Consider the following 25411-nt stretch of genomic DNA (forward strand, 5'->3'; position numbering starts at 1 on the left):
TGTTAATAAAAAGAACTGAGCATTTGATTCATGTAACAATATGGATGAATCTGGAGTGCACTGGACTAAGTGAAAGAAGCCATTTTGTGTAAGTTCATTCATAAAAATTTTGGAAAAGGTTAACACACACACACACACACACACACACACACACACACACACACACACATACAAATAGGGAAACCAAATCAGCATTTTCCAGGGTTTAGAGGCTGGTCAGTGGTTCATTACAAAAGGAATAGAAATGTACAGGGGAACTTTTAGCTTGAAGGAAGTGCTTTGAGTAATATACATGTAGATATACAATTTGTAAATTTGTTAAAAAGTCATAGCTCTGTACATAATACAAAGTGAAATTTAATGTAGGCAAGCAAACAAAATCAAGTAGGATATCAAGGATTCCAAGATGAAAGTTCCCCTGTGACAAATGAATCTGATTAGAATAAAAGACAGAGATGAACCCACATACATACAGTTATCTCATACTTGACAAAGGCGACAAAAGCATACACTAGAGAAAAGATAGCCTATTCAATAAATGGTGCTGGGAAAATTGGAAATCCACAGGTAACGAAATGAAATTAAACCCCTTACCTCTCACCCTTCATGAAACTTAACTCAAAGTAGATAAAAGACTTAGGCACTAGAACAGAGACCCTGTGCCTAACAGAAGAAAAAGTAGGCCGAAATCTTCACCATGTTGGCCTAGGATCTGACATCCTTAACAAGACTCCTAAATAGCAAGAAATAAAATTAAGAATCAATAAATGGGATGGATTCAAACTAAAAAATCGTCTCAGCAAAAGAAGCAATCAATAATGTGAAGAGAGAGCCTACAGAATGGGAGAAAGTCTTTACCACAAGATCCTCAGATAGAGCATTAATTTCCAGGATATATAAAGAACTTAAAAAACTTAACACCAAAAAACCAAATAACCCAATCAATAAGTGGGTTAAGGAACTGAGTAGATACTTCACAGAGGAAGAAATTTAATCGATCAACAAATATATGAAAAAATGTTCAACATCTCTAGCAATTAGAGAAATGAAAGTCAAAACTACTCTTAAGATTTCATCTTACTCCAATCAGAATGGCAATTATCAAGAATACAAGCAACAGTAAATACTGGTGAGGATGTGGGGAAAAAGGTACGCTCATATGTTGCTGGTGGGAATGCAAAATGGTGCAACCATTATGGAAAGCAGTATGGAATTTCCTCAGAAAACTTGGAATGGAACCATCATTTGACCCAGCTATCCCACTCCTCGGTTTATACCTAAAGGACTTAAAATCAGCATACTACAGTGATGTAGCCACATCAATGTTCACACATCAAAGTTCATAGCAGTTCAACTCACAATAGCTAAACTATGGAATCAACTTGAATGCTCTTAAACAGATGAATGGATAAAGAAATTGTAGTATATATACATAATGGAATATTACTCAGTCTTAAAGAAGAATGAAATTATGGCATTTGCTGGTTAATGGATGGAACTGGAGAATATCCTGCTAAGTGAAATAAGCCAATCCCAAAGAACCAAAGGCTAAATGTTTTCTCTGATATGCAGATGCTAATTCACAATAAGGGGGTGGGCTAAGGAAGAAAAGAGTTACTTTGGATTAGGTAGAGTGGAGTGAAGGGAGGGGAGGGGGTATTGGGATAGGAAAGATAGTAGAATGAACCAGACATTATTACCCTATGCACATACATAAGTATATGACTGGTGTGATTCTATATCATGTACAACCAGAAGAATGAGAAATTATACTCCATTTATGTATGATGTGTCAAAGTGCACTCTACTGTCATGTATAACTAATTAGAACAAAAAGAAAAAAGAAAAATAATCTCAACAGCAAAAAAAAAAAAAAAAGGGGGGGGGGGCGGATGACAGCTGGGGAAGTGGAGCACACCTATAAACCCAGTGACTCAGGAAGCTGAGGCAGGAGGATCACAAATTTAAGGCCAAGATCAGCAACTTAGCAAGGCCCTAAGCAACTTATTGAAACCCTGTCTCAAAAATAAAATAAAATAAAAAGGGCTTGGGATGTGGCTCAGTGGTAAAGAACACCTGGGTTCAATTCCCAGTGTCAAAACAAAACAAAACAAAACAAAACGAAACAAAACAAAAAACAATAAATGACATAACTCTTAACTGCACACAAGAAGAAGGGGAAAAACACAAGCGATCTTAGTGACTTTGGAAAACTGAGTTTTAATTCAAAAGTGTAAAGCTACAGATAAATGGGACTATATAAATACTGTACTGTAATTAGTAAATTTCTTGTGGGGAGTATAAGCTGAAAGTTTTCACTACTTTCTACCTATATTGGAAATGAACAGTAAGTAAATGACGGGTGGGCTATGAGAGGCAGGTTTCAGAGAAGACACTTACAAATGAGCAAGAAAGGAAGGATAGGATAGACCTTCTTGTATGAATTAGAGCTGCAGACAGCAGTATGAGCTCATGTTTAGCACTCTCACTCTCTCTCTCTCTCTCCTTCTGCAAAGGAATGCAGAAGTCCACCTAAAAGAGCTCCCAATGCTAACTAAACAAAGCCAGAATAATTTGATCAAAAAAATAAGTAACAATATTTTTGTCACCCCAAGTATAAAATAAATAGACATGAATTCTACTTATATAAATAAATGACTGAATGATTGAACAAATAAATAAATGGAGGAAGGAAAACAAGTGTTCTTCATAGACTAATTCCAAATAATGTAGGTAGGTACTCCTCCCTTCAGTACATGAAGCTTAATTTTCCTTCCTCCCTGCCCTGAGAGTACACTGGACTTAATGATTAGTTCCAAAGGATAGAGTATGAAAAGGGGAAAATAACTTTACAGGGAGAAACTTGTCAAGTACTACCTAAACCAGCTTGTCAAGATGAGCATCACTAGAGATGAGTCATTTTGTTATCATGTACTCCTGCTATGATGTGACTAGGAGAGCACTCACCTTGTTGTCATTCTTGCATTAAAAACTGTGGAACCAACCTAGATGTCCTTCAATAGATGAATGGATAAAGAAATTGTGGTATATATACACAATCGAATATTACTCAGCCTTAAAGAAGAATGAAACTAAGGTATTTGCAGGTAAGTGGATGGAGCTGGAGAATATTGTGCTAAGTGAAATAAAGTCAATTCCAAAAAACCAAAAGCCAAATGTTTTCTCTGACATGTGGATGTTGATCCATAATGGTGGTGGGGGGCAAGGAAAGAATGGAGGAACATTGGATTGGGCAGAGAGGAGGGGAGGGGGCATGGAGGTGGGAAAGATGGTAGAATGAGATGGACATTATTACCCCACATACATGTTTGATTGCTTAAACAGGTGACTGCATCGTGTACAACCAAAGAAATGAAAAGTTGTGCTTCACTTGTGTACAGTGAGTTGAAATGCATTCTGCTGCATGCTAACTGATTAGAACAAATAATAATAATAATAATATTGATAATAATAATAGTAATAAACCTTACTATTCCAGGATAGTTATAAGAAAAAGATCAGACAAACACAGAGAAACAGTCTACAAAATATCTGACCAGTAATCCTCAAAATTGTCGAAATTTGCAAAAGGGTCATGACAAATAAGGAAAGACTGAGAAACTGTCACAGACCAAAGGACACTAAAAGACATGACAGTTATGTGGAATATGGTATCCTGAATTAGATCTTAAACATTAATGGAAAGACCACTGAAATCCAAATAATGTCTGAAATTAATAGTAATGTGCTAATATTGATTTCTTAGTGTCAACAAATGTATCTATAAGATGATAACATTTGGGAAAGCAACATTAGGAAATGAGGAATACATGGAAACTGTACTGTCTTTGCAATTTTTCTGTAAATCTAAATAATGCAAAAAAAGGTTTATTTTTTAAATGAACACACACACACACACATCCATACACACACAGCCTTGAAAAATTCTGAATGACAAGTGAATACACTTACAATAGCCTCTTAAATTTAAAAAAGAAGTTTAAAAACTCTATACCCCTACATACACACAATGATCAATCTGTTAGGGAGAGATCCATCAGGCACAGTGGTGCATGCCTGTAATCCCAGCTACTCTGGAGACAAGAACAGGAGAATTACAAATCTGAGATCAGCCTGGGCAACTTAGAGAGGCTCTGTCTCAAAATAAAAATGTAGCTTAGTGGTAGAGAACCCCTGGGCTTAATCTTCAGGACTGCCAAAAGGGAAAGAGGGCTAGGGTAGGGATATGAGCAAAGAACAGAAATGGACATATTAAAATATTAAGATATAATAAGTAGTTAATTCTTAGTGCTGAACTCAGAGATGTTTTCCTATCTTCTTTATATTTCTCAAATTTTTTACAATGAACAGATATGAGAGGGAAATTTTCTTATATTTTATATTTTAAAAATTATCTCATTGATTTACAATGGTATGACTCCAAGCTGATCCATGGTGTATTACTATGTGCTCTATAAAAAAAAAAGGTCTGTAGTCAGATACATGTGACTACCTGGCACACTGTGCCCCTCTTCTGGAGATTCAAAATGTCTGGTAACTTGTAAAAAATTTTGAGACGTTGACTTATTTATGTCTTATTTTTTTGGGATGTATTTTCCTCCATGTGTACAATCACTCATTCACTCATTCAACACGTATTTTCTGAGTGCCTGCTGCATTTCAGGCATACTGCTAGATAATACAACAGTGAACAACACCAGGCTGCTCCCTTTACTGTGATGGTGTTTACAGTTCAGTTGGGGATGGAGAAATGAATAAAAGCCACAAAACAGATACATAATTATTAGCATCAATAGTGCTCTGAAAGATATTTGAGGAGAGTTCACAAAGGAGGACCTAACTTAAAGTTGGGTTGAAGGAGAGCAGCCAGAGCAAGAAAGGCTCATCTGAACAATGGTAGGTTTTCACTAAATAAGACGGAGGAAAGCGGGTGTAGGTAAGAGAAGAGTGTTAGTGGACAGACTATAAGATCATACACAATAGACCTCCATAGACAAGTGACCTAACAAGGACCTTACTGACCATTTTCTTCAGTCTTTTCTCTTCTCGTTTTCTCTCAAGCTGAGCCTCCTTTTCTTCTGCCTCTCTCTTCTGACGTTCCTCTTCTTGAGCCTTTAACTGGGCCTGATTGAGATTAGAATGAAGAAAAATCAGAACCTTTAGTCTGCATGGGAATAAGATCTTTCATGCTGAGGTAAGTCAAATATCTTACAAAGTTCCTGCACAACAAATATATGAAAAAATGTTCAACATCATTAGCAATTATGGAAATGCAAATCAAAAACACCCTGAGATTTCATCTCCCATCAGAATGGCATACATCAAGAATACAAAACTCTTTAGCATCAGTAGTGCTCTGAAGGATATTTGAGGAGAGTTCACAAAGATATATGCTAGAGAGGATGTGGAGAAAAAGGAAATTTTCACACTGTTGGTGGGACTGTAAATTAGTATAATCACTGTGGAAATCAAAATGGAGGTTCCTCAAAAGAGTAGGAATGGAGCCACCATATGACCTAGCTGTACCACTCCTCCTTATTTGTTCTAAAGAATTAAAGTCATAATTTCATTCTTCGTTAAGGTTGAGTAATATTCCATTGTGTATATATACTACAATTTATCCATTCATCTGTTTAAGAGCATCCACGTTGATTACATAGTTTAGCCATTGTGAGTTGAGCAGCTATGAACATTGATGTGGCTATATCTCTGTAGTATGCTGATTTTAAGTCCTTTGGGTATAAACCGAGGAGTGGGATAGCTGGGTCAAATGGTAGTTCCATTCCAAGTTTTCTGAGGAAATTCCATACCACTTCCATAATAGTTGAGCCATTTTGCATTCCCACCAGCAACATATCAGTGTACCTTTTTCCCCACATCCTCACCAATATTTGCTTGTATTCTCAATAATTGCCATTCTGATTGGAGTGAGATGAAATCTTAAGAGTAGTTTTGATTTACATTTCTCTAATTTCTAGAGATGTTGAACATTTTTTTATATATTTGTTGATCGATTAAATTTCTTCCTCTGTGAAGTGTCTGTTCAGTTCCTTAACCAGTTTATTGATTGGATTATTTGGTTTTTTGGTGTTAAGTTTTCTGAGTTCTTTTTATATCTTAGAGATTAATGCTTAATCTGAGGTGCATGTGGTAAAGATTTCTTCCAGGTAAATGGATGGATTTGGAGAATATCATGCTAAGCGAAACAAGCCAAACTCAAAAAACCAAAGGCCAAATGTTTTCTCTGATATGTGATACTAATTCCCAATAAGTGTGTTGGGGGGGGTGCTAAGGAAAAACAGAGTTACTTTATATTAGGTGGAGGAGAGTGAAGAGAGGGGAAGGGCTATGGGGGTAGGAAGGATTGTAGAGTGAAACAGACATTATTACCTCAGGTACATGTATGACTGCAAGACTGATGTGATCCTACAATATGTACAATCAGAAAAATGAGAAATTACACTCATATATGTATGATTTATCAAAATGTATAAATGCATTCTACTGTCATGTATAACTAATTAGAACAAATTAAAAAAATAATAAAAAATTAAAGTCATCATACTATAGTGATACCTATATACTCATGTTTACAGCACAATAATTCACAATAGCCAAACTGTGGGAGCAAACTAGGTATCCATCAAAAAATGAACAGATAGAGAAAATGTATATATATATACACAATGGAGTTTTATTTAGTCATAAAGAAAAACAAATTATATAATTTGCAGGCAAATGAATGAACCTTATGTTATGGTTTAGATGTGAGGTATCCCCTGAAAGCTCATGTGTGAGACAATGTAAGAAGGTTCAGAGGGGAAATGATTGGATAGTAAAAAGAGTCTTAACCGAATCAGTGATAGGGATAGGGATTAATCCCTTATAGGGGTTAAATGAGTGGAAACTGAAGTGGTAGGGTGTGACTTTGGGGTATATATTTGTATCTGGCAAGTGGAGACCTCTCTTTCTCTGCTGCCGAATTCCACACTCTTCCGAGGTGATGTTCTGCCTCACCTTGAGCCCCAAGGAATGGAAACTGCTGTCTATGGATAGAGACCTCCGAAACTGTGAGCCCCTAAATAGATCTTCCCTCCTTTATAGTTGTTCTGGTTGGGTCATTTAGTCACAGTGGTGAAAAAGCTGAGAACGTTATGTTAAGTGAAACAAGTCAAACTCTGAAGGTCAAGGGTTGCATGTTTTCTCTCATGTAGAATCTAGAGAGGAAAAAGGAAAAGAAAGGTGATAGGTGGAGGAGTGGAATGTCTCATGAAAATTGAAGGAAGATCAGTAGAACAGAGGAAAGAGGGTGGGAGAGGAATACTGGGGAATGATACTGACCGAATTATATTATTATATTGTGTGTATGTATGAATATATAACAACGAATCCTACCATTGTATTGAATTATAATGTACCAATAAAAATATAGAAAAAAAAGTTTAAAAAAATGCCTTCCCTAACTCTGGAATAAGTCTGCACTTTGTGATAAAAGTGGAAAACCCAACCAACATGTGATCACTTGTATAACTTAAAAGTTTCTCCAAAAGCATCTTTTTAACTTGGGAAGATAAGGTTGAGCATGAAGAAGACCATTAATTTTCAATCATAAAATGACTATTTTTTAAGTTCTTAACTTTCATCTGTGAAATACTAAGTCCAGTGAAGGGAAAGATTTTTTTCTTTTATTTCCCCAAAACCCTCCCCCACACAACCTGTCAGACTGTTAATGTTTTCCTTGTAGGTGCAAAATTTACTTCTGACAGTCTAGGTCAAATTTGTGAAAGATAAAAACTATTCTTTGCAAATTCATAAAGCCTATTTATAACACTAATCTTGGTTATGTGTGAATCTTCCAAATTGCTAGCTCTCAATAACTTGTATCATTTCCTTCCTGCTAGGCTAATGATGTTGATGTTTTTCTCTCTCATTTTCTTAAAACGGTTACATAACTCAGGTGAGAAGAACACAAGCCATTTCCAAAGTTGATCTAACTTTATTGTTTCAGGCTTGAACAAGCAAGGTATCATTTAAAAAAATTTTTAAATTTGTTCTAATTGGTTATTCATGACAATGCATTTGTGCATTTTAATAAATCATACATAAATGGATTATAATTTCTCATTTTTCTGATTGTACTTGTTGTATGATCACATTGGTCATGCAGTCATATATGTTCCTGAGGTAATAATGTCTATTTCACTCTACTATCCTTCCTTCCCCCATACCCCTTCCTTTCTCTTTACTCCCCTCTACTTAATATAAAGTAACTCTATTCTTCCCTAGTGCCTGCCCCACTTATTGTGAATTAGCATCCAAAACATTTGGTCTTTAGTTTTTTGGGTTTGGTTTATTTTGCTTAGAATGATATTCTCCAACTCCACCCATTTACCAGCAAATGCCATAATTTCACTTTTTAAGGAAGATCTAGACAAATCCTTTTTCTTGCCTCAGTTTGCATTCTGTATTTATTACCAATTTCTCTTCTTCTAGCTTTTTCTTCCTCTCTGCCAAGATCTGCCTACGTTCAGCTCGTTGCATTGCTCTTTCTTCCATGGCTAAAAAATAGTAACAGAATTCCAATAAAAAATATGAGAAAGACTGCAAAAGAAATATCTCAATTTAATTGCAGAATTTATGGTTAATTTTAAGGTTTTTTTTTGTAAATTGAATGTTCATGATCTCAGAAGAAAATCAGATATAAGGACTTAAACATGCTGTATAAGTTGAAGACCTACAAGCCAATCCTCAGTGATGAGAAATAATTTGTAGGTAATTATGTTTTTGTTTATATTTTTTAAAAAATTTAATTATTTATTTGTCTTTACATTTTTTACAGACCGCATTTTGAATCACTATACACAAATGGTGTACATCGTTTCATTTCTATGGTTGTACACAATGTAGATTCATACCTTTTGTGTAATCATACGTGTACATAGGGTAATGATATACATTTTTATTAGAATAACTCTTTGTGAGCCAGGCACAGTGTTGCATACCTGTAATCCCAGTGATTCTGGAAGCTGAGGCAGGAGGACCAAAAGTCTGAGGCTAGCCTCAGCAACTTAGAAAGGCCCTAAGCAACTTAGTGAGATCCTATCTCAAAATAAAATATAAAAAAAGGGCTAGGGATATAGCTTAGTTGTTAAGTGCCCCTGGGATCAAACTCCAGTACCAAAAAAAAAAAAAAAAAAGAAAAAAAAAAAGAAAAAAAAACCAAAAGAATAACTCTAGTGGTTTAGGACTGGGGTTGTAACTCAGTAGTAGAGTGCTGCTTATCATGCACAGGTTTCTGGGCTCAATTCCCAATACTGCAAAATAACAATAATAATAATAACAACTCTTCACTGGTTTAAATAAAATAATGTGCCAGACTAATAGAAGAAGTCAGAATTTTAATTTAGTTGTAACTTGATAAACAGAAAAAAAAAAAAAAAACTACATCTAACAAATAGTTTAAGAATAGAAGCATTCCTTAAATCCTATTTTAAGTGAACCTGCTAATTTTTCTTAAGTCACTGTATATATATTTGTATATGCAGGAACAACAAATAAACTAAAGTTTAGGGTCATGATGAATATATTTCAAATCTACTTTTAAGACCTGGATATCCAGATGGGCAGGAAATGGAATTGTACCAAGCATTTGGAGAACTGGCATCCAAATGAATTTGAGTGTCAGACTCCTGTTCTTGACAGTCTATTAAGTATCGATCCAAAAGAAACAAATGTGCAAGATGGTCTGATAATATGACTCTGTAATCAGGCAGGGCTTTCACAGGAAGGAGGAGTACCAAGTTCTACTCACCAAAGCCAGCTCATAGTTGCTTTCAATTTCTTGGGCCATGTTACAGAGAAGATTTAAGTCCAAGTTTTAAGAATTAATAAACAAAAAACTCACCAAGCTATTTCTTACAGATATTAAGTGTCTGTTTTGCTACAAAAGAATAGTGGTGGTGCCACAGATGGCAGGAGCGAGACTGTCCTTAAGAAGACAGAAATAGACTAAGGGATTAAAGTAGGAGAGCTCTGAGAAGTAGTTTCTGATAATATGCCCTTTCACCATCTTTTCTAGATTGAGTCATTAAAGTCTGCTTGAAAAGTAGACTGGATACTAAAATAGCTAACTCCTTGATCAAACAATAATTTTAAAGAACTTATTGCACTGATCTGGTATTTCTGATCAGGCTTAGTGGTGGGCAAAGATAGCATAAACTGCTGCCTTGGCAGATAGTTAATGCAAAGACTGCCGATTTCTTCATTAATAGGAATTGACGACAGGCACAGTATCTTTCAGATGTCACCCCTTCCTGTTAGGGTAGCAAGCTTGCCAAAGGTAAAAAGTCAAATTTACAAACCACAATATAATTGTCATCTGTATAAAACACGGCAACATATAACAGACTCATTGTATAAATATGTACAGTGAGTGACTAAGTATATGATAAAAGCAATTAGCAAATTTACTAGGTGGATTCTGAAGAATGTTCCTATTCTTACTGTCTCATGTAGTTTTTAAATAAGGGTTTCTATGTGCTTCAAAAAATATCTGGTTTGTAGTTTTCATTACTAAAACACTACCATCAAGACATATCTCATCATAAAATAATATACTGACTTGAATTGCTATAAACTGACCAGTATTTTAGCATTAACAAATTGCCATGACAGATCATCTTTACAAATGTTTAGCCTTAGCAACTAGTCAGAGTTTTCTCATTTGTATAATTTATCCCATTCTTTTTTCACAACCTGAATCTGAAATTACAGAAAAATGATATACCTTTCAACAATGTGTGTGTGTGTGTGTGTGTGTGAGAGAGAGAGAGAAAGATAGCTGGGAAAGTCAAAAAGGTTTGCGAAATGGGCAGGAAAAAAGTAGTGGAGCTCTCTGGTACATTCCATTCCTCCCCTGTCTACCCAACTTAGATTCTGACAAGGTTCTGCCAAATCTCAAAACCTGAGTTACCACACTTCAGACTCAGGCATATTCTACTCTAGGAGAGAAGAACAACTTGCCTTTCAGTATGGGATGGGGTGCCATTAGCTGCTTTGGGTTCCTTTTGGGCCCAGAAAGAGAATTTCGGGAGTTACTTCTGCCTTCAGTCCTAGGGGAAGTAACAGATGAATTGGGAGGAAAGAAAGAAAGAAAAAGAAAATGAGGGGAAAGATTTTAGACCGATATCCAGCTTCCTTTACTACATTTTCACCTGAGGAATTCAAAGCATTTTACAAATTTTAATTAATCCTTCCTCTTTGAGATAACTGTGTCATTATTACATCCAGCCTACAAATTGGTATATTAAGATACAGAAATACTGCATGGCTGACCTGAATCTGCAATGAGAGTCAGGCATTCTGATACCCAGTCTAGTGCTTCAAATCAACAGGTATCACCTCTTCTTATCTTACAGCGTATCACATGTAGTGAGTCTCAAGCACATGTGAAACCATCTTAGATGACTTTGAGAAATTTGGACTTCTACATCAGGCATGAAGATATTTAGTTGTATCCTAAGCATCTAAAAATTTAAGCTAGGTAATAGTAAGCCCAGGGGATGCTCATGGGTACCTGATATTGTCCAAGCTGGCTTTTCAGCACTAAACATAATAAGAAACCTAGAAATCTGGTTAGAGCAATTAAGCATTTTTCTCTTTTACCATGTAGTTAGAGAGTTCCTCAGACAAAGGCAGCCATGACCCAAATGCTAACTGTGAGACTGGAACCTTATAGGCAACCACTTGCCTGAAATGTCTGTTTATAACTGTCAAGTATAAGTCACAACATGTGAGGTTTCTTTGCTTTGACAGTGTGTAATGAAAGAAAAGATTATGGAGTTTAGAAGTAGTGCAAAAGAGTTTAGAAACCTCTCTATCTCAAAGTGAAGAACCCCATAAAACAAGTCCAAAGAGTGTTTTAATTCAACAGACATACTTCGGAAGCATCTGGCAGGTTTCTTTTGGTTCTTCTGTCCCTTGGGGTTTTAATAGAAGGCGGTTCTGGGCATCCGTGACTACAGCAGCATGCTTAACTGCCCACTGAGCCTCTGCCAGCCGCTGTTTTTCCTTCAACTCAAGAATGGTTTTCTGCTGTTCCTGAAGCTTCTTCTTCTGCTTCTCAATCAGCTGTTGCTGGAAGACATGGCGGTTGCAGAAATGCCACACACAAACTGGTTCTGCTTTGTGCCTGGTGGTTCTGAGCTTATTCTCACTGCCTGGCTGTTCAGAGAGCTCAACATTCAGGGTCTTGGGCTGCTTACTGTCAGGTATGTTCTGAGGATCATTCTGAAGGGAACCCTGCAAGTTACCCATTGTTGTCCTTCCTGGTGAATGATAGAGCATACAACCATTGCTCTCCAAGGATGACTTTTCAGACAAAGGGGGCACAGCAGCCACCTAAGAGAAAAAGAATATGTTATAGCTCAACTATTTAAAGAAGTTCTTCTATCAGCATTGTTTTGTTCAAGGCACAACTGTCCCACACCCCAGGTAAAGTTGCCCTATACTTCCGGCCTGGTTATACCAAAGGTGAACAGCCTTGACTCTGTGAGCCTGTTAGAATGTGCACAGTTGCTCACCAAGAAGAGCGGGTGGGAAAGTGGCTACAGCTGTCGGAACCACTGCACCAGGCGAAAACCTTGGCAACAGGAAAAAATGTTCTCTTATGAATTAATGTGAATAGCTCACTTGTAAATTAGTCAATTACTCCAGATAAATATGTGGGAATTTTTGTGCAAGAACTGACTCCGAATTTTACAGAAATTTGAAAATTTTGTGGATATATTCTTTCTTAAGGATGTTTAAAAACTAAAGAATATAAATTAATACTAGCTCTGTTCTGATGCCTCTCCTGCCACTGGTAAATTAATCCTTTGCCTCAGTATAAGGTATTTATTTGCTGCAGCATTAAGCCTAGCTGAAAGCCTAGTCTCCAGCTATTTGTGAGAAGTATTGAACCATTTATTTGTGAAAAGTATTTGGAAGCCCTGGATTACTAGGCAAATATCTGTATTGCATAAGAGTAATATTACCTAACTACTTTGTATCAGCGTATAACTTAATCAGTTTCAAAGCTTTATCATGTAAATTTCATTTAATAGACTGAGCTATTATATGCAATTACAAGTTCTAAACAGAAGGGAGGAACCGAGCATTCATAATCAGCAAAACTTGTCCCGGCCAAAATAATGTCAAGTTAAAATGTCTCTTCTGAATGGTTTCAGTCTATGATCTATGGTCTGATCTGCTATTGATTCTACCATCTTCAGTGGCATAAAGAGAAAAATACCATGAGCTATCTAATATCAGAAGCTTTTAAGTCTAAACAGGTTGCCATCTTCAAGTACCCAGAAATGTTTTTCATGATGATAGAAATGTGTTCCATAGACTTAATTGAAGTGAAAAAATGTGATATATGGAAACTTTGACATGTTAAAAGACTTTTAAAAATAACCTTTTATTTCAGAAATGTCAGTGGGCATTTACTCATGACAATACCTGCTTATGCAATTTAGCATCAAGAGGGTATATGTTTTAGACTCTTAAACTTTGTGGTAATGACATGTTATTAACTCAGCAAGACTATGTAAAAGCCTTGAGTACAGCAACAAGATTTCTTTTGGATCATGGTAACTTTTTAGGTTAAAAAACAAGAAAATGGAAGAACAGCTTAATGGTACACATTGTATATAATAGAAAAGGAGTGAACAGCCTGGCCTAATTAGAGAAAATCACCTATAAACTAATAGTTTTGAAAAATTTAGAGGTGTAAGATGTGTGTTCTTTGTTCTTAGTATATAAATTCCTAGGACTGCATGATTAATGAACATGTAACTACAGAATTTGTTTTTATTTGTTTGTTTTACTCTAGACTCTGGAAATTTTTTTTGTAACTGACAGGATTCATTATAGCCTTCTATTTTCATTTGTTCTATTCTTACAATATCATCCTTTCTTGACACTTTTTTTTGTTCTTGATTTCAGAGGTTTGGAAGCAATTTTGAGAGAGAGAGAGAGAGAAAGAGAGAGAGAGAGAGAGAGAGCAAGAGAGCGCGTGCACGAATGTGTGTGTTTTTTCAATTAAAGATAAGAACAGTGGAACTCTGTAAGGAAAAAGGTTCCATGCATCCTCTACTTCTTAAGATACAAGTCTCTCTTGGACCTCCATGGAGATAATGTTATCTAACTGACATAAAGGTAGATAAATTGCCTAGGGGAAGGAACCAAAATGTTAGGTAAGTCCTAATAAGCATCCTTATGCTCCCCCTTTACTGAGAGACTAACTGAGCTTAAATTAAATGCAGCCTATTTGCTAGCAGTAATCAGGGTCAAAAATGAGGCTACGGCCCTCCAGTGTCCAATCTAATTTCACATGTCTGTGAGTTAAGTACTTAATAGCATTATGAGGAGGGAGGAGGTGAGGGGGTAGAGGACCTTCTCCAAAAGGCTCTCTAAACTAGACAACTGCAATGAGGAAAGAAAAAACATAAATGACTTTATAAAAAAATTAACAACTGGGCAAACTACCAAACACCATAACTAAACCAAAAGACAAATGGGGAAATGGAAAAAATGTTTGTAATATGTAATAAAAAGCATCTATAGTCTTAAAAATATAAAGAGCATCTATAATTAAAAAAAAGAAATGTAGTCAAATAGAAAAATCAACAAAGGGAAAAGACAAGTTACTTTGTATCTTTCTATATTCATATATATCTGTATATCCAATATAAAAATGTTTTAACCTGTGGCCCTTCAAATTATCTTCTCCAAGAAGTGGAATGAAGAAAAAGACCACCCATTTTATAGAAGGTGGAGATGCTGGCAACAGGGAAGACCACATCAACAGACTTACTAGAAGAATGAACTAAGGTATCTACCATCATATTTTTATAAACTGGTCAGTTAATAAAACATTACCTGCTTTTAAAAAAAATGTTTTAACATTACTAGCCATCAAAGAAATGCAAATGATGAAATAATAATAAGATGAAAAGAAAATATGCCTTCTAATTTTAATTATTTATACTAAGTAAAGCTTCATGGGTATATGCAAAGATTTAGCTACTAAAGCCCAATTTAAAATAGTAGCAAACAGGGAACAACTTGAATTCCAGCAACAGATGAGTGAGCTAAACAGATTCTTGCTTATGGTCCATTATAGAATGTCATGTAGTTAATACAAAACAATGGCACAGGATAGTAGTCCTTTACAAGGGGTACACACCAGGTTCACCTGTAGAACTTTAAAAGAACACACAGGTGCCCCACACACAGGAGTTCTGATTTAGTAGGTCTCATTTTGAAGTATATTTTCAGTCACAACTATTTATTGCTAATGTAATAGCATAAGAAATTCTCATATTTTAAAAATGCAAAATAATTATTTAGAAAAAATAATTACATTAGCATTTAAAAAAAAGACCATAGTCATCCTTTTCCTGAATTATGGCAGAGATTTCCTCAATGACCTGATAGAAGCAAATTTAAAAGCTAAATAAAATATTAATGAAGACAAATTTACCTATGCTTGAATAGAAAGACTAGATGGCTATACTTCCATGTTATTAGTTACCCAGATGATGGAATTATAGATTACTTTCTTTTTCTCTGTGATTTTCTTCTACCAAATTACTATAATTAGTACATATGTACTTTATTATATGTACTAATTATAATTAGAAAAAATAAAATGTTTAAATTCCTCTAAGTCACAAGCTCATTTAGAAAGGAAATATGTGAAGATCAAATAAGAAAATAAGAGGAATTAAGGAGTTGTAAACAGTGCTTGATCTGTCTCTTCCTAAAGCAGTCTTTAACTTAGTTGTTATAAATTCCTTCTCTATAATACATCTTTACCAACTTCGAGCTACACCAAAGTTGTTATGTGTTTATAGAAGGAAGATTCAGTTCCAGAAAATAAACACTGTCTGGAAGGTAATCTTTGTGTACTGTAGCTTTCCTAACCATTGGATAACCTAGACAAGGCAATCTGACCTAGGCTGACATACTCCAGGCTGTAAAAGTGCAAAGCTCAAATGCAAGTGTTTAATGAGCAGGAATATCAATCGAAGAAAAAGCAATGTACCTCTATATTTCTTACTGGTGAGTCTACCATGGCTGTTGCCTCCTCAGGTACACAGATGCCTGATGACCCACTTGTACTGAGTTTGCCTAGTGATGCTGCCTTCAGCAGCTCATCCATTTTCTTCCTAGTTTCCTCCTTTGCTCGAGCCAGTTCTTTCTTTAGGACCTCTGCACCATACCAATGATGCCATTCTGCAAAGCAGTGTTGAAGAACTTGTTTCCGGTTATACTCAGTGGCCAGTTGTTGTTTTCTAAACAACAAAGCACTTTCATTAAAATAAAGAAGGCATTTTTACTTTGTTAGTTGATAACACAAATGAAACACAAGTCCAAGGAAGTCCGAGAAATGCTCCAGCTTATCCTTTTAGATTAAGCTAAAAGGAATGGCTTTAACACTCGCCAGTGCTAAGGGTCTCAGCATGGAAGGCATCAGCACCTCAAAACAGTACCTTCGAGAAAAAAGATGAGGGTGATCCAAGATGGCGGACTAGAGGGTGACTGCATCTCCAGTCGCTTCAGACCCCAGGATTCAAGAAGGGGATGCATTGAGAGACTCGGACTAAAATAGAGCCACGGGGTGAGTCTCCCCCACCCTGTGAAGCTCGGTGCGGGCAGCAGGCCCGGATACAGGCGGCTTATCAGAGTAGGGCAGGACAGCTAGAGTCTTCCCCAGGCAGCCCTGCGCACTCTGGCGGTGGGCTCCTCCCACACGGCCAGCTTCTCCAGCTTCTCAGACCAGGCCCCCCAGTGAGAGCCTTTCTGCATAGAACCAGCTCCAAGTCCCTGAGCCAGTGCGGTGAGCTCCGGCCCGCAGGTAGCTTCAGGGACCAGGACAGGGCAGCCAGGGACTTCCCCAAGCAGCTCGGCTCCCTCCAGCGGGAAGCGCCTTTCTAGGCTAGCTTCTCGGAGCAGACCGCCCAGTGAGAGCCTTTCTACACAGAGCCAGCCACAAGTCCCCAAGCCAGCGGAGAGCTCCGGTCTGCAAGCAGCCTCTGGGACCAGGGCAGGGCAGCCAGAGACCTCTCCAGGCGGGCCTGCCCCCTCCGGCTGCAGGCTTTTTCCATGGGGTGAGCCAAGCTAGCAGACTAGGGGGTGACTGCATCTCCAGTCGCTCCAGAACCCAGGATTCAAGAAGGGGAGGCATTGAGAGACTCGGACTAAAATAGAGCCACGGGGTGAGACTCCCCTACCTGGTGAAGCTCGGCCTGGGGGGCAAACCCAGGATTCAAGAAGGGGAGGCATTGAGAGACTCGGACTAAAATAGAGCCACGGGGTGAAACTCCCCTACCCGGTGAGGCTCGGCCTGGGTGGCAGGCCGGGATAGGGGCGGCTTATCAGAGTAGGGCAGGGCAGCAAGAGTCTTCCCCAGGCAGCCCTGCACACTCCGGAGGTGGGCTCCTCCCACACGGCCAGCTTCTCAGAGCAGGCCCCCCAGTGAGAGCCTTTCCACACAGAGCCAGCTCCAAGCCCTGGAACCAGTAGCGGGCTAGGGGCAGCTTTCTTTGGAAGCACTGCATTATCAAGTTACTCCAAGACTTCAGGCTACTGAAGGCTGGGAGGTGATACACTGGAAATCTACAGGGACACTATTAGCCAATAGAGGAAATCTGCAATATCACAGAGTCCCACTGACATCTGACCAATATGAGAAAACAAGGGAAGAAAATGTCCCAAACAAACCTGCACACTATATCAATAAAACCCAATGACAGCACAGCAGAAAAATGTCAGAAAGGGAGTTCAGAATGTACATAATTAAAACAATCAGGGAAGCAAACGAGGAGATGAAAGAGCAAATGCAGGCATTGAAGGAGGAGATGAAAGAGCAAATGCAGGCATTAAATGATCGCACCAATCAACAGTCAAAACAGCAAATACGGGAAGCAAGAGATCATTTCAATAAAGAGTTAGAGATACTGAAAAAAAAAACAAACAAACAGAAATCCTTGAAATGAAGGAAACAATAAACCAAGTTAAAAACTCCATAGAAAGCATAACCAATAGGATAGAACACCTGGAAGACAGAACCTCAGACACTGAAGACAAAATATTTAATCTTGAAAACAAAGTGGACCAAACAGAGAAGATGGTAAGAAATCATGAACAGAAACTACAAGAACTATGGGACATCATGAAAAGGCCAAATTTAAGAATTATTGGGATTGAGGAACGCTTAGGGAAAAAATCAAAGGAATGAACAACCTATTCAATGAAATAATATCAGAAAATTTCCCAAATCTGAAGAATGAAATGGAAAACCAAGTATAAGAGGCTTATAGGACTCCAAATATACAAAATTACAACAGACCCAAAACAAGGCACATTATTATGAAAATACCTAACATACAAAATAAAGACAGAATTTTAAAGGCCATGAGAGGGGGGTTTTCAAGATGGCGGCCTAGAGGGTGGCTGCATTTCATGTTGCTCCAGGACTCAGGATTCAAAAGAGGAGATATTGAGATGCTTGGGACCAACTCAAAGCAGCCGGGTGACTCTCACCCCCTGGGGGGGCATCCCGGACGGGACGGGGGTCCCGGAACGCAGGAAACTTTGTGAAGTAGAACTGCCGGCGAGACGCCCCTCCCCCCGCTGGAGCAGTGAACTCGGACAGCTGGGAGCGCCGTAAAGGAGGCCGCTCGGCACAGCGCTGGGACTCGGAGCAGCCACTGGGGCTCCGGCGGCTGCCCAGGGGAAGAGTGGCGAGGAGAACTGTGTGGACTCAGGACACCGGGGCCTGCCCTGAGGAGGAGGAGAGGAGCGTGGCCACTTGGATTTGGAGAGACTGCACCAGAGCTACAGGCGGTTGCCAGAGGAGAAGCTGCGCGGCGAGCTGTTTGGAATCAGAACGACGCTTCTGAACACCGGGGCCTGCCCTGAGGACGAGGAGGAAGAGGAGCGGCCACTTGGATTCGGGTGACTACACCAGAGCTACAGGCGGTTGCCAGAGAAGGGGCTGCGTGGCGAGCTGTTTGGACTCTGACCACTTCTGAACCCCGGGGCCTGCCCGGAGGAGTAGGAGAAGGAGGAGAAGGAGCGCGGCGGGTCCTTTGGACTCGCAGTGACTGCATTAGCGCTCCAGGCGGCTGCTCAGAGGAGAAGGCGAGTGGTGAGTTGTTTGGTCTTAAAGTGACAGCTCCTGAACACAGGGGGGCTGCCTGGAGGAGAAGCGTGGTGGGACGCTTGGTCTTGAGTGGCCGCACCTGAGCTCCGGGCGGTGCCCAGAGGACCCGTGCAGCGGGTCACGTGGATTCAGAGCCACTCAGAGGGACTGCTCCTGAACACCCGGGGGGTTATCTGGAGAAGGAGGAGGAACGGGGAGGGTCACTTCGACTCGGAGTGATTGATTGCCCCGGGCTACGGGTGGTTGGTGGGAGGAGGAGGCACGAAGTGAGTTTCTTGGACTCCTAGTGACCGCACCGGCATACTGGGCGGCTGTCTGGAGGAAGAGGCCTGTGGCGGGTCTCTGGGACTCAGAGCGATTGTTCGGGGCCACAGGTGGCTGCTCAGAGGAGGGGCCACGCAGCCAGGCGATTAGGTGCAGAACAGGGTCCCAGGATCTAGGAGGCTTCTGGGTGGAAGAGCCGCACAGAGACAGGCTTAGGGCGGAGCGAAGGTTCCAGGCCTATGGGCAAATTCTCTGAGGAGGGGCAGCCTAAGAAGATTCATCTGCGAAGGGTGAGGCTCCCAGGCCCAGGAGGTAGGGCCGGGCCCCTGGAAACTTTGCAGAGGAAGGCAGCCCAGCCCAGGCAGTAGTGTAAATTGAGGGGAACCTCTAGGAGGAGACTGACCAGCGAGACCTCCCCACTGGGTGAGTCTTCCCTGCCTGGTGAGGTTTCCCCACAAGGATGGTAAAACCAGAGACACAGGCCCAAACAGGCCTTGCCTCAGCCCACAGCCTAGGTCCCCTTTGGATGACCATTGGTCAACAAGTGGAGGCACCTCTGCCCACTAGCAGGGAATATACCCCACCTGAAGGCCACCACTCCTAGAGAGGCAGATTCCTTGTGGAGCACCGCATTATCAACTTCCTCCAAGACTTCAGCCTACTGAAGGCTAAGAGGGGATATATATAGAAATCTTCAGGGACATTGTAAATCAACAGAGGAAATCTGCAATATCTCAGCGGTCCACTGATATCTGAACAATATGAGAAAACAAGGAAAGAAAATGCTGCAAACCAATCTAGATGTTACATCAATAAAACCCAATGACAGCATGGCAGAAGAAATGACAGAAAAGGAGTTCAGAATGTACATAATTAAAATGATCAGAGAAGCAAACGATGAGATGAAAGAGCAAATGCAAGCATTGAATGATCGCACCAATCGACAGTTAAAAGAGCAAATACAGGAAGCAAAAGATCATTTCAATAAAGAGTTAGAGATATTGAAAAAAAACCAAACAGAAATCCTTGACATGAAGGAAACAATAAACCAAATTAAGAACTCCATAAAGGCCATGAGAGAAAAGAATCAAATTACATTCAGGGGAAACCAATAAGAATATCAGCAGATTTTTCAATCCAGACCCTAAAAGCTAGAAGGACCTGGAACAACATTTACCAAGCCCTGAAAGAAAATGGATGCCAACCAAGAATCTTATACCCAGCAAAACTTACTTTCAGATTTGACAATGAAATAAGATCCTTCCATGATAAACAAAAGCTAAAGGAATTTACAAAAAGAAGGCCGGCATTACAGAACATTCTCAGCAAAATATTCCATGAGGAAGAGATGAAAAACAATGATGCAAATCAGCAACGGGAGGAACTAGCCTAAAGGAATAGCCAAATAAAGGAGAAACAAAATCATGTCAAAAAACAAAAATGAGTCAAATGACTGGGAATACAAATCATATCTCAATAATAATCCTGAATGTTAATGGCCTGAACTCATCAATCAAAAGGCACAGGTTGGCAGATTGGATTAAAAAGAAAGATCCAATGATTTGCTGCCTGCAAGAGATTCATCTAATAGAAAAAGATACCCACAGACTAAAGGTGAAAGGATGGGAAAAAACATACCATGCACATGAACTCAGCAAAAAAGCCAGAGTATCCATCCTCATATCATATAATGTGGACTTCAAGCCAAAGCTAATCAGAAGGGATAAAGAAGGACATTACATACTGCTTAAGGGAAGCATAAATCAGCAAGACATAACAATCATAAATATCAATGCCCCAAACAGCGGTTCATCCATGTACATCAAACAAATCCTTCCCAATTCCAGAAATCAAATAGACCACAACACAATAATACTAGGTGATTTTAACACACCTCTCTCACTACTGGACAGATCTTCCAAACAAAAATTGAACAAAGAAACCATAGATCTCAATAACACAATAGATAATATAGACTTAACAGACATATACAGAGTATTCCATCCATCAATGAGTGAATACACTTTCTTCTCAGTAGCACATGGATCCTTCTCTAAAATAGACCATGTTTTATGCCACAAAGCTACTGTTAGCAAATACAAGAAGATAGAGATACTACCTTGTACTCTATCAATTTATAATGGATTGAAATTAGAAATAAATGACAGAATAAAAAAAAGAAACTTCTCCAATACCTGGAGATTAAATAATACACTATTATATGATGAATGGATGACAGAAGACATCAGGAGGGAAATAAAAAAATTCTTAGAATTAAACGAGAACAAAGACACACCATATCAAAATCTCTGGGACACTATGAAAGCAGTACTTAGAGGAAGATTTATTTCATGGTGCGCATTCAACAAAAGAAGTAGAAATCAACAAATAAACGAATGAACACTACAGCTCAAAGTCCTAGAAAAAGAAGAGCAGACCAACACCAAAAGTAGTAGAAGACAAGAAAGAGTTAAAATCAGTGCCGAAATCAACAAAACTGAAACAAAAGAAACAATTGGAAAAATTAACAAAATAAATAGTTGGTTCTTTGAAAAAATAAACAAAATTGATAAACCCTTAGCCACACTAACAAAGAGAAAGAGGGAGAAAACTCAAATTACTAAAATTCGGAATGAACAAGGAAATATCATAACAGACACGAGTGAAATACAAAACATAATTAGAAGCTATTTTGAAAATCTATACTCCATCAAAACAGAAAACATTGAAAACATCAACAAGTTTCTAGAGACATATGAATTACCTAAACTGAACAAGGAGGACATAAACAACTTAAATAAATCAATTTCAAGCAATGAAATAGAAGATGTCATCAAAAGCCTACCAACAAAGAAAAGTCTGGGACCAAATGGGTTCTCAGCCGAGTTCTACAAAACCTTTAAAGAAGAGCTCATTCCAATATTCCTCAAAGTAGTCCATAAAATAGAAGAGGAAGGAACCCTCCCAAACTCATTCTATGAAGCCAATATCACCCTGATACCTAAACCAGACAGAGACACATGGAGGAAAAGAAAATTTCAGACCAATATCCTTAATGAACATCAACGCAAAAATTCTCAACAAAACTTCAGCAAATCGCATACAAAAATATATTAAAAAGATAGTGCATCACGGTCAAGTGGGTTTTATCCCAGGGATGCAAAGTTCGTTCAACATCTGGAAGTCAATAAATGTCATTCACCATATCAACAGACTAAAAGTTAAGAATCACATGATTATTTCAATAGATGCAGAAAAAGCATTTGATAAAATACAGCATCCCTTCATGCTCAAAACACTAGAAAAAATTGGGGTAGTGGGAACATTCCTTAACATTGTAAAGGCCATCTACGCTAAACCCATGGCCAATATCATTCTAAATGGTGAAAAACTGAAAGCATTCCCCCTAAAAACTGGAAGAAGGCAGGGATGCCCTCTTTCACCACTTCTATTCAACATCGTTCTTGAGACTCTAACCAGAGCAATGAGACAAAACAAAAAAATTAAAGGGATACGAATTGGAAAAGAAGAACTCAAACTATCCCTGTTCGCTGATGACATGATTATATATTTAGAGGAACCTGGAAATTCCACCAGAAAACTCTTAGAACTCATAAGTGAATTCAGTAAAGTAGCAGGTTACAAGATCAACGCTCATAAATCCAATGCATTTTTATACATAAGTGATGAATCTTCAGAAAGAGAAATTAGGAAAACTACCCCATTCATAAGAGCATCGAAAGAAATAAAATACTTGGGAATCAATCTCACAAAAGAGGTGAAAGACCTCTACAATGAGAACTACAGAACACTAAAGAAAGAAATTAAAGAAAACCTTAGAAGATGGAAAGATCTTCCATGTTCTTGGATAGGCAGAATTAATATTGTCAAAATGGTCATACTACCTAAAGTGCTATACAGATTCAATGCAATTCCAATTAAAATCCCAGTGATGTACCTTAAAGAAAATAGAGTAAGCAATTATGAAATTCATGTGGAAGAATAAAAAACCCAGAATAGCTAAAGCAATCCTCAGCAGAAAGAGCAAAGCAGGGGGTATGGCAATACCAGATCTTCAACTCTATTACAAAGCAATAGTAACAAAAACGGCATGGTATTGGTACTAAAATAGACAGGTAGATCAACGGTACAAAATAGAGGACATGGACACAAACCCAAATAAATACAATTTTTTCATACTAAACAAAGGGGCCAAAAATATGCAATGGAGAAAAGATAGCCTCTTCAACAAATGGTGCTGGGAAAACTGGAAAACCATATGCAACAGAATGAAACTAAACCCCTATCTCTCACCCTGCACAAAACTCAACTCAAAATGGATCAAGGACCTCAGAATCAGACAAGAGACCCTGCATCTTATAGAAGAAAAAGTAGGTCCAAACCTTCAACTTGGTGGCTTAGGATCAGACTTCCTCAACAGGACTCCCATAGCACAAGAAATAAAAGCAAGAGTCAACAACTGGGATAGATTCAAACTAAAAAGCTTTCTCTCAGCAAAGGAAACTATCAGTAATGGGAAGAGAGAGCCTACAGAGTGGGAGAAAATCTTTGCCACTCATACTACAGATAGAGCACTAATTTCCAGAATCTATAAAGAACTCAAAAAACTCTACACCAAGAATACAAATAATCCAATCAACAAATGGGCTATGGAAATGAACAGACACTTCACAGAAGAAGATGTACAAGCAATCAACAGATACATAAAAAACTGTTCAACATCTCTAGTAATAAGAGAAATGCAAATCAAAACTACCCTAAGATTTCATCTCACCCCAATTAGAATGACGATTATCAAGAACACAAGCAACAATAAGTGTTGACGAGGATGAGGGGAAAAGGTACACTCATACATTGCTGGTGGGGTTGAAAATTAGTGCAGCCACTCTGGAAAGCAGTATGGAGATTCCTCAGAAAGCTTGGAATGGAACCACCATTTGACTCAGCTATCCCACTCCTTGGCCTATACCCATCAGACTTAAAATCAGCATACTACAGTAATGCAGCCACATCAATGTTCATAGCTGCTCAATTCACCATAGCCAAATTGTGGAACCAACCTAGATGCCCTTCAGTTGATGAATGGATAAAGAAACTGTGGCATATATATACAATGGAATATTACTCCGCCATGAAGAATGATAAAATTTGCAGGCAAATGGATGAAATTGAAGAATATCATGCTACGTGAGAGAAGCCAATCTCAAAAAACTAAAGGATGAATGATCTCGCTGATAAGCGGATGAGGACATATAATGGGGGTAGGAAGGGTTAGTGTTAGGGTTAGGGTTAGGTTTAGGGTTAGGGATAAGGAGGGTGGTAAGAATGGAGGAAGGAAGGACTGTATAGAGGGAAAAGAGGGGTGGGAGGGGTGTGGGGGAAGGGAAAAAATAACAGAATGAATCAAACAACATTGCCCTATGTAAATTTATGATTACACAAATGGTATGCCTTGACTCCATGTATAAATAGAGAAACATGTATCCCATTTGCTTAAATAATAAAAAAAAGATGAATATTCTGTTCTATCATGTCACTAAGGAATATTAATTTTTTTGATAACCATGAAATGTTTCTGACAGTTTTTGGAGGGGAAGGAGCAAAAAGAATAGGTATGTAAATAACTATTTTAAAAAGAGGAATGCCTGAGGGATAGAGATTCAACTGGAAAGCTAAGGAAGGTAGGTTTGGGAGAGAGGAAAAGGAACAAAACTTTGTCACTTAACAAATGAATTGTCAGTAATTAAGTATAACTTATAAAAGTATAGATAAAACTATGAGAGTAGGTCTTGTAATGAAAGATTTGGTAGGGGAATGATTCATTAAAGAGAAGGATTCATTTAAAACCTTTGAACTGAATGAATGACAGTACTGTGAAAATGCTTGCTATTA

The 25411-nt window shown here is 38.5% G+C and overlaps 1 protein-coding gene across 1 annotated transcript in view; it reads right to left on the reverse strand.

The window, feature by feature from the left end:
* The window catches only part of CCDC191 (coiled-coil domain containing 191), a 98922-nt gene that overhangs the window by 29024 nt on the left and 44487 nt on the right, over positions 1 to 25411 (reverse strand). The window contains 5 exon segments of the mRNA XM_079155418.1: positions 5044 to 5145; positions 8497 to 8579; positions 11044 to 11132; positions 11960 to 12420; positions 16112 to 16361. Coding sequence (XP_079011544.1) covers positions 5044 to 5145; positions 8497 to 8579; positions 11044 to 11132; positions 11960 to 12420; positions 16112 to 16361 — 985 coding nt within the window.

This window comes from Sciurus vulgaris, assembly GCF_902686455.1.
Source record: "Sciurus vulgaris genome assembly, chromosome: 10".
NCBI classification, from domain to species: Eukaryota; Metazoa; Chordata; class Mammalia; order Rodentia; family Sciuridae; genus Sciurus; species Sciurus vulgaris.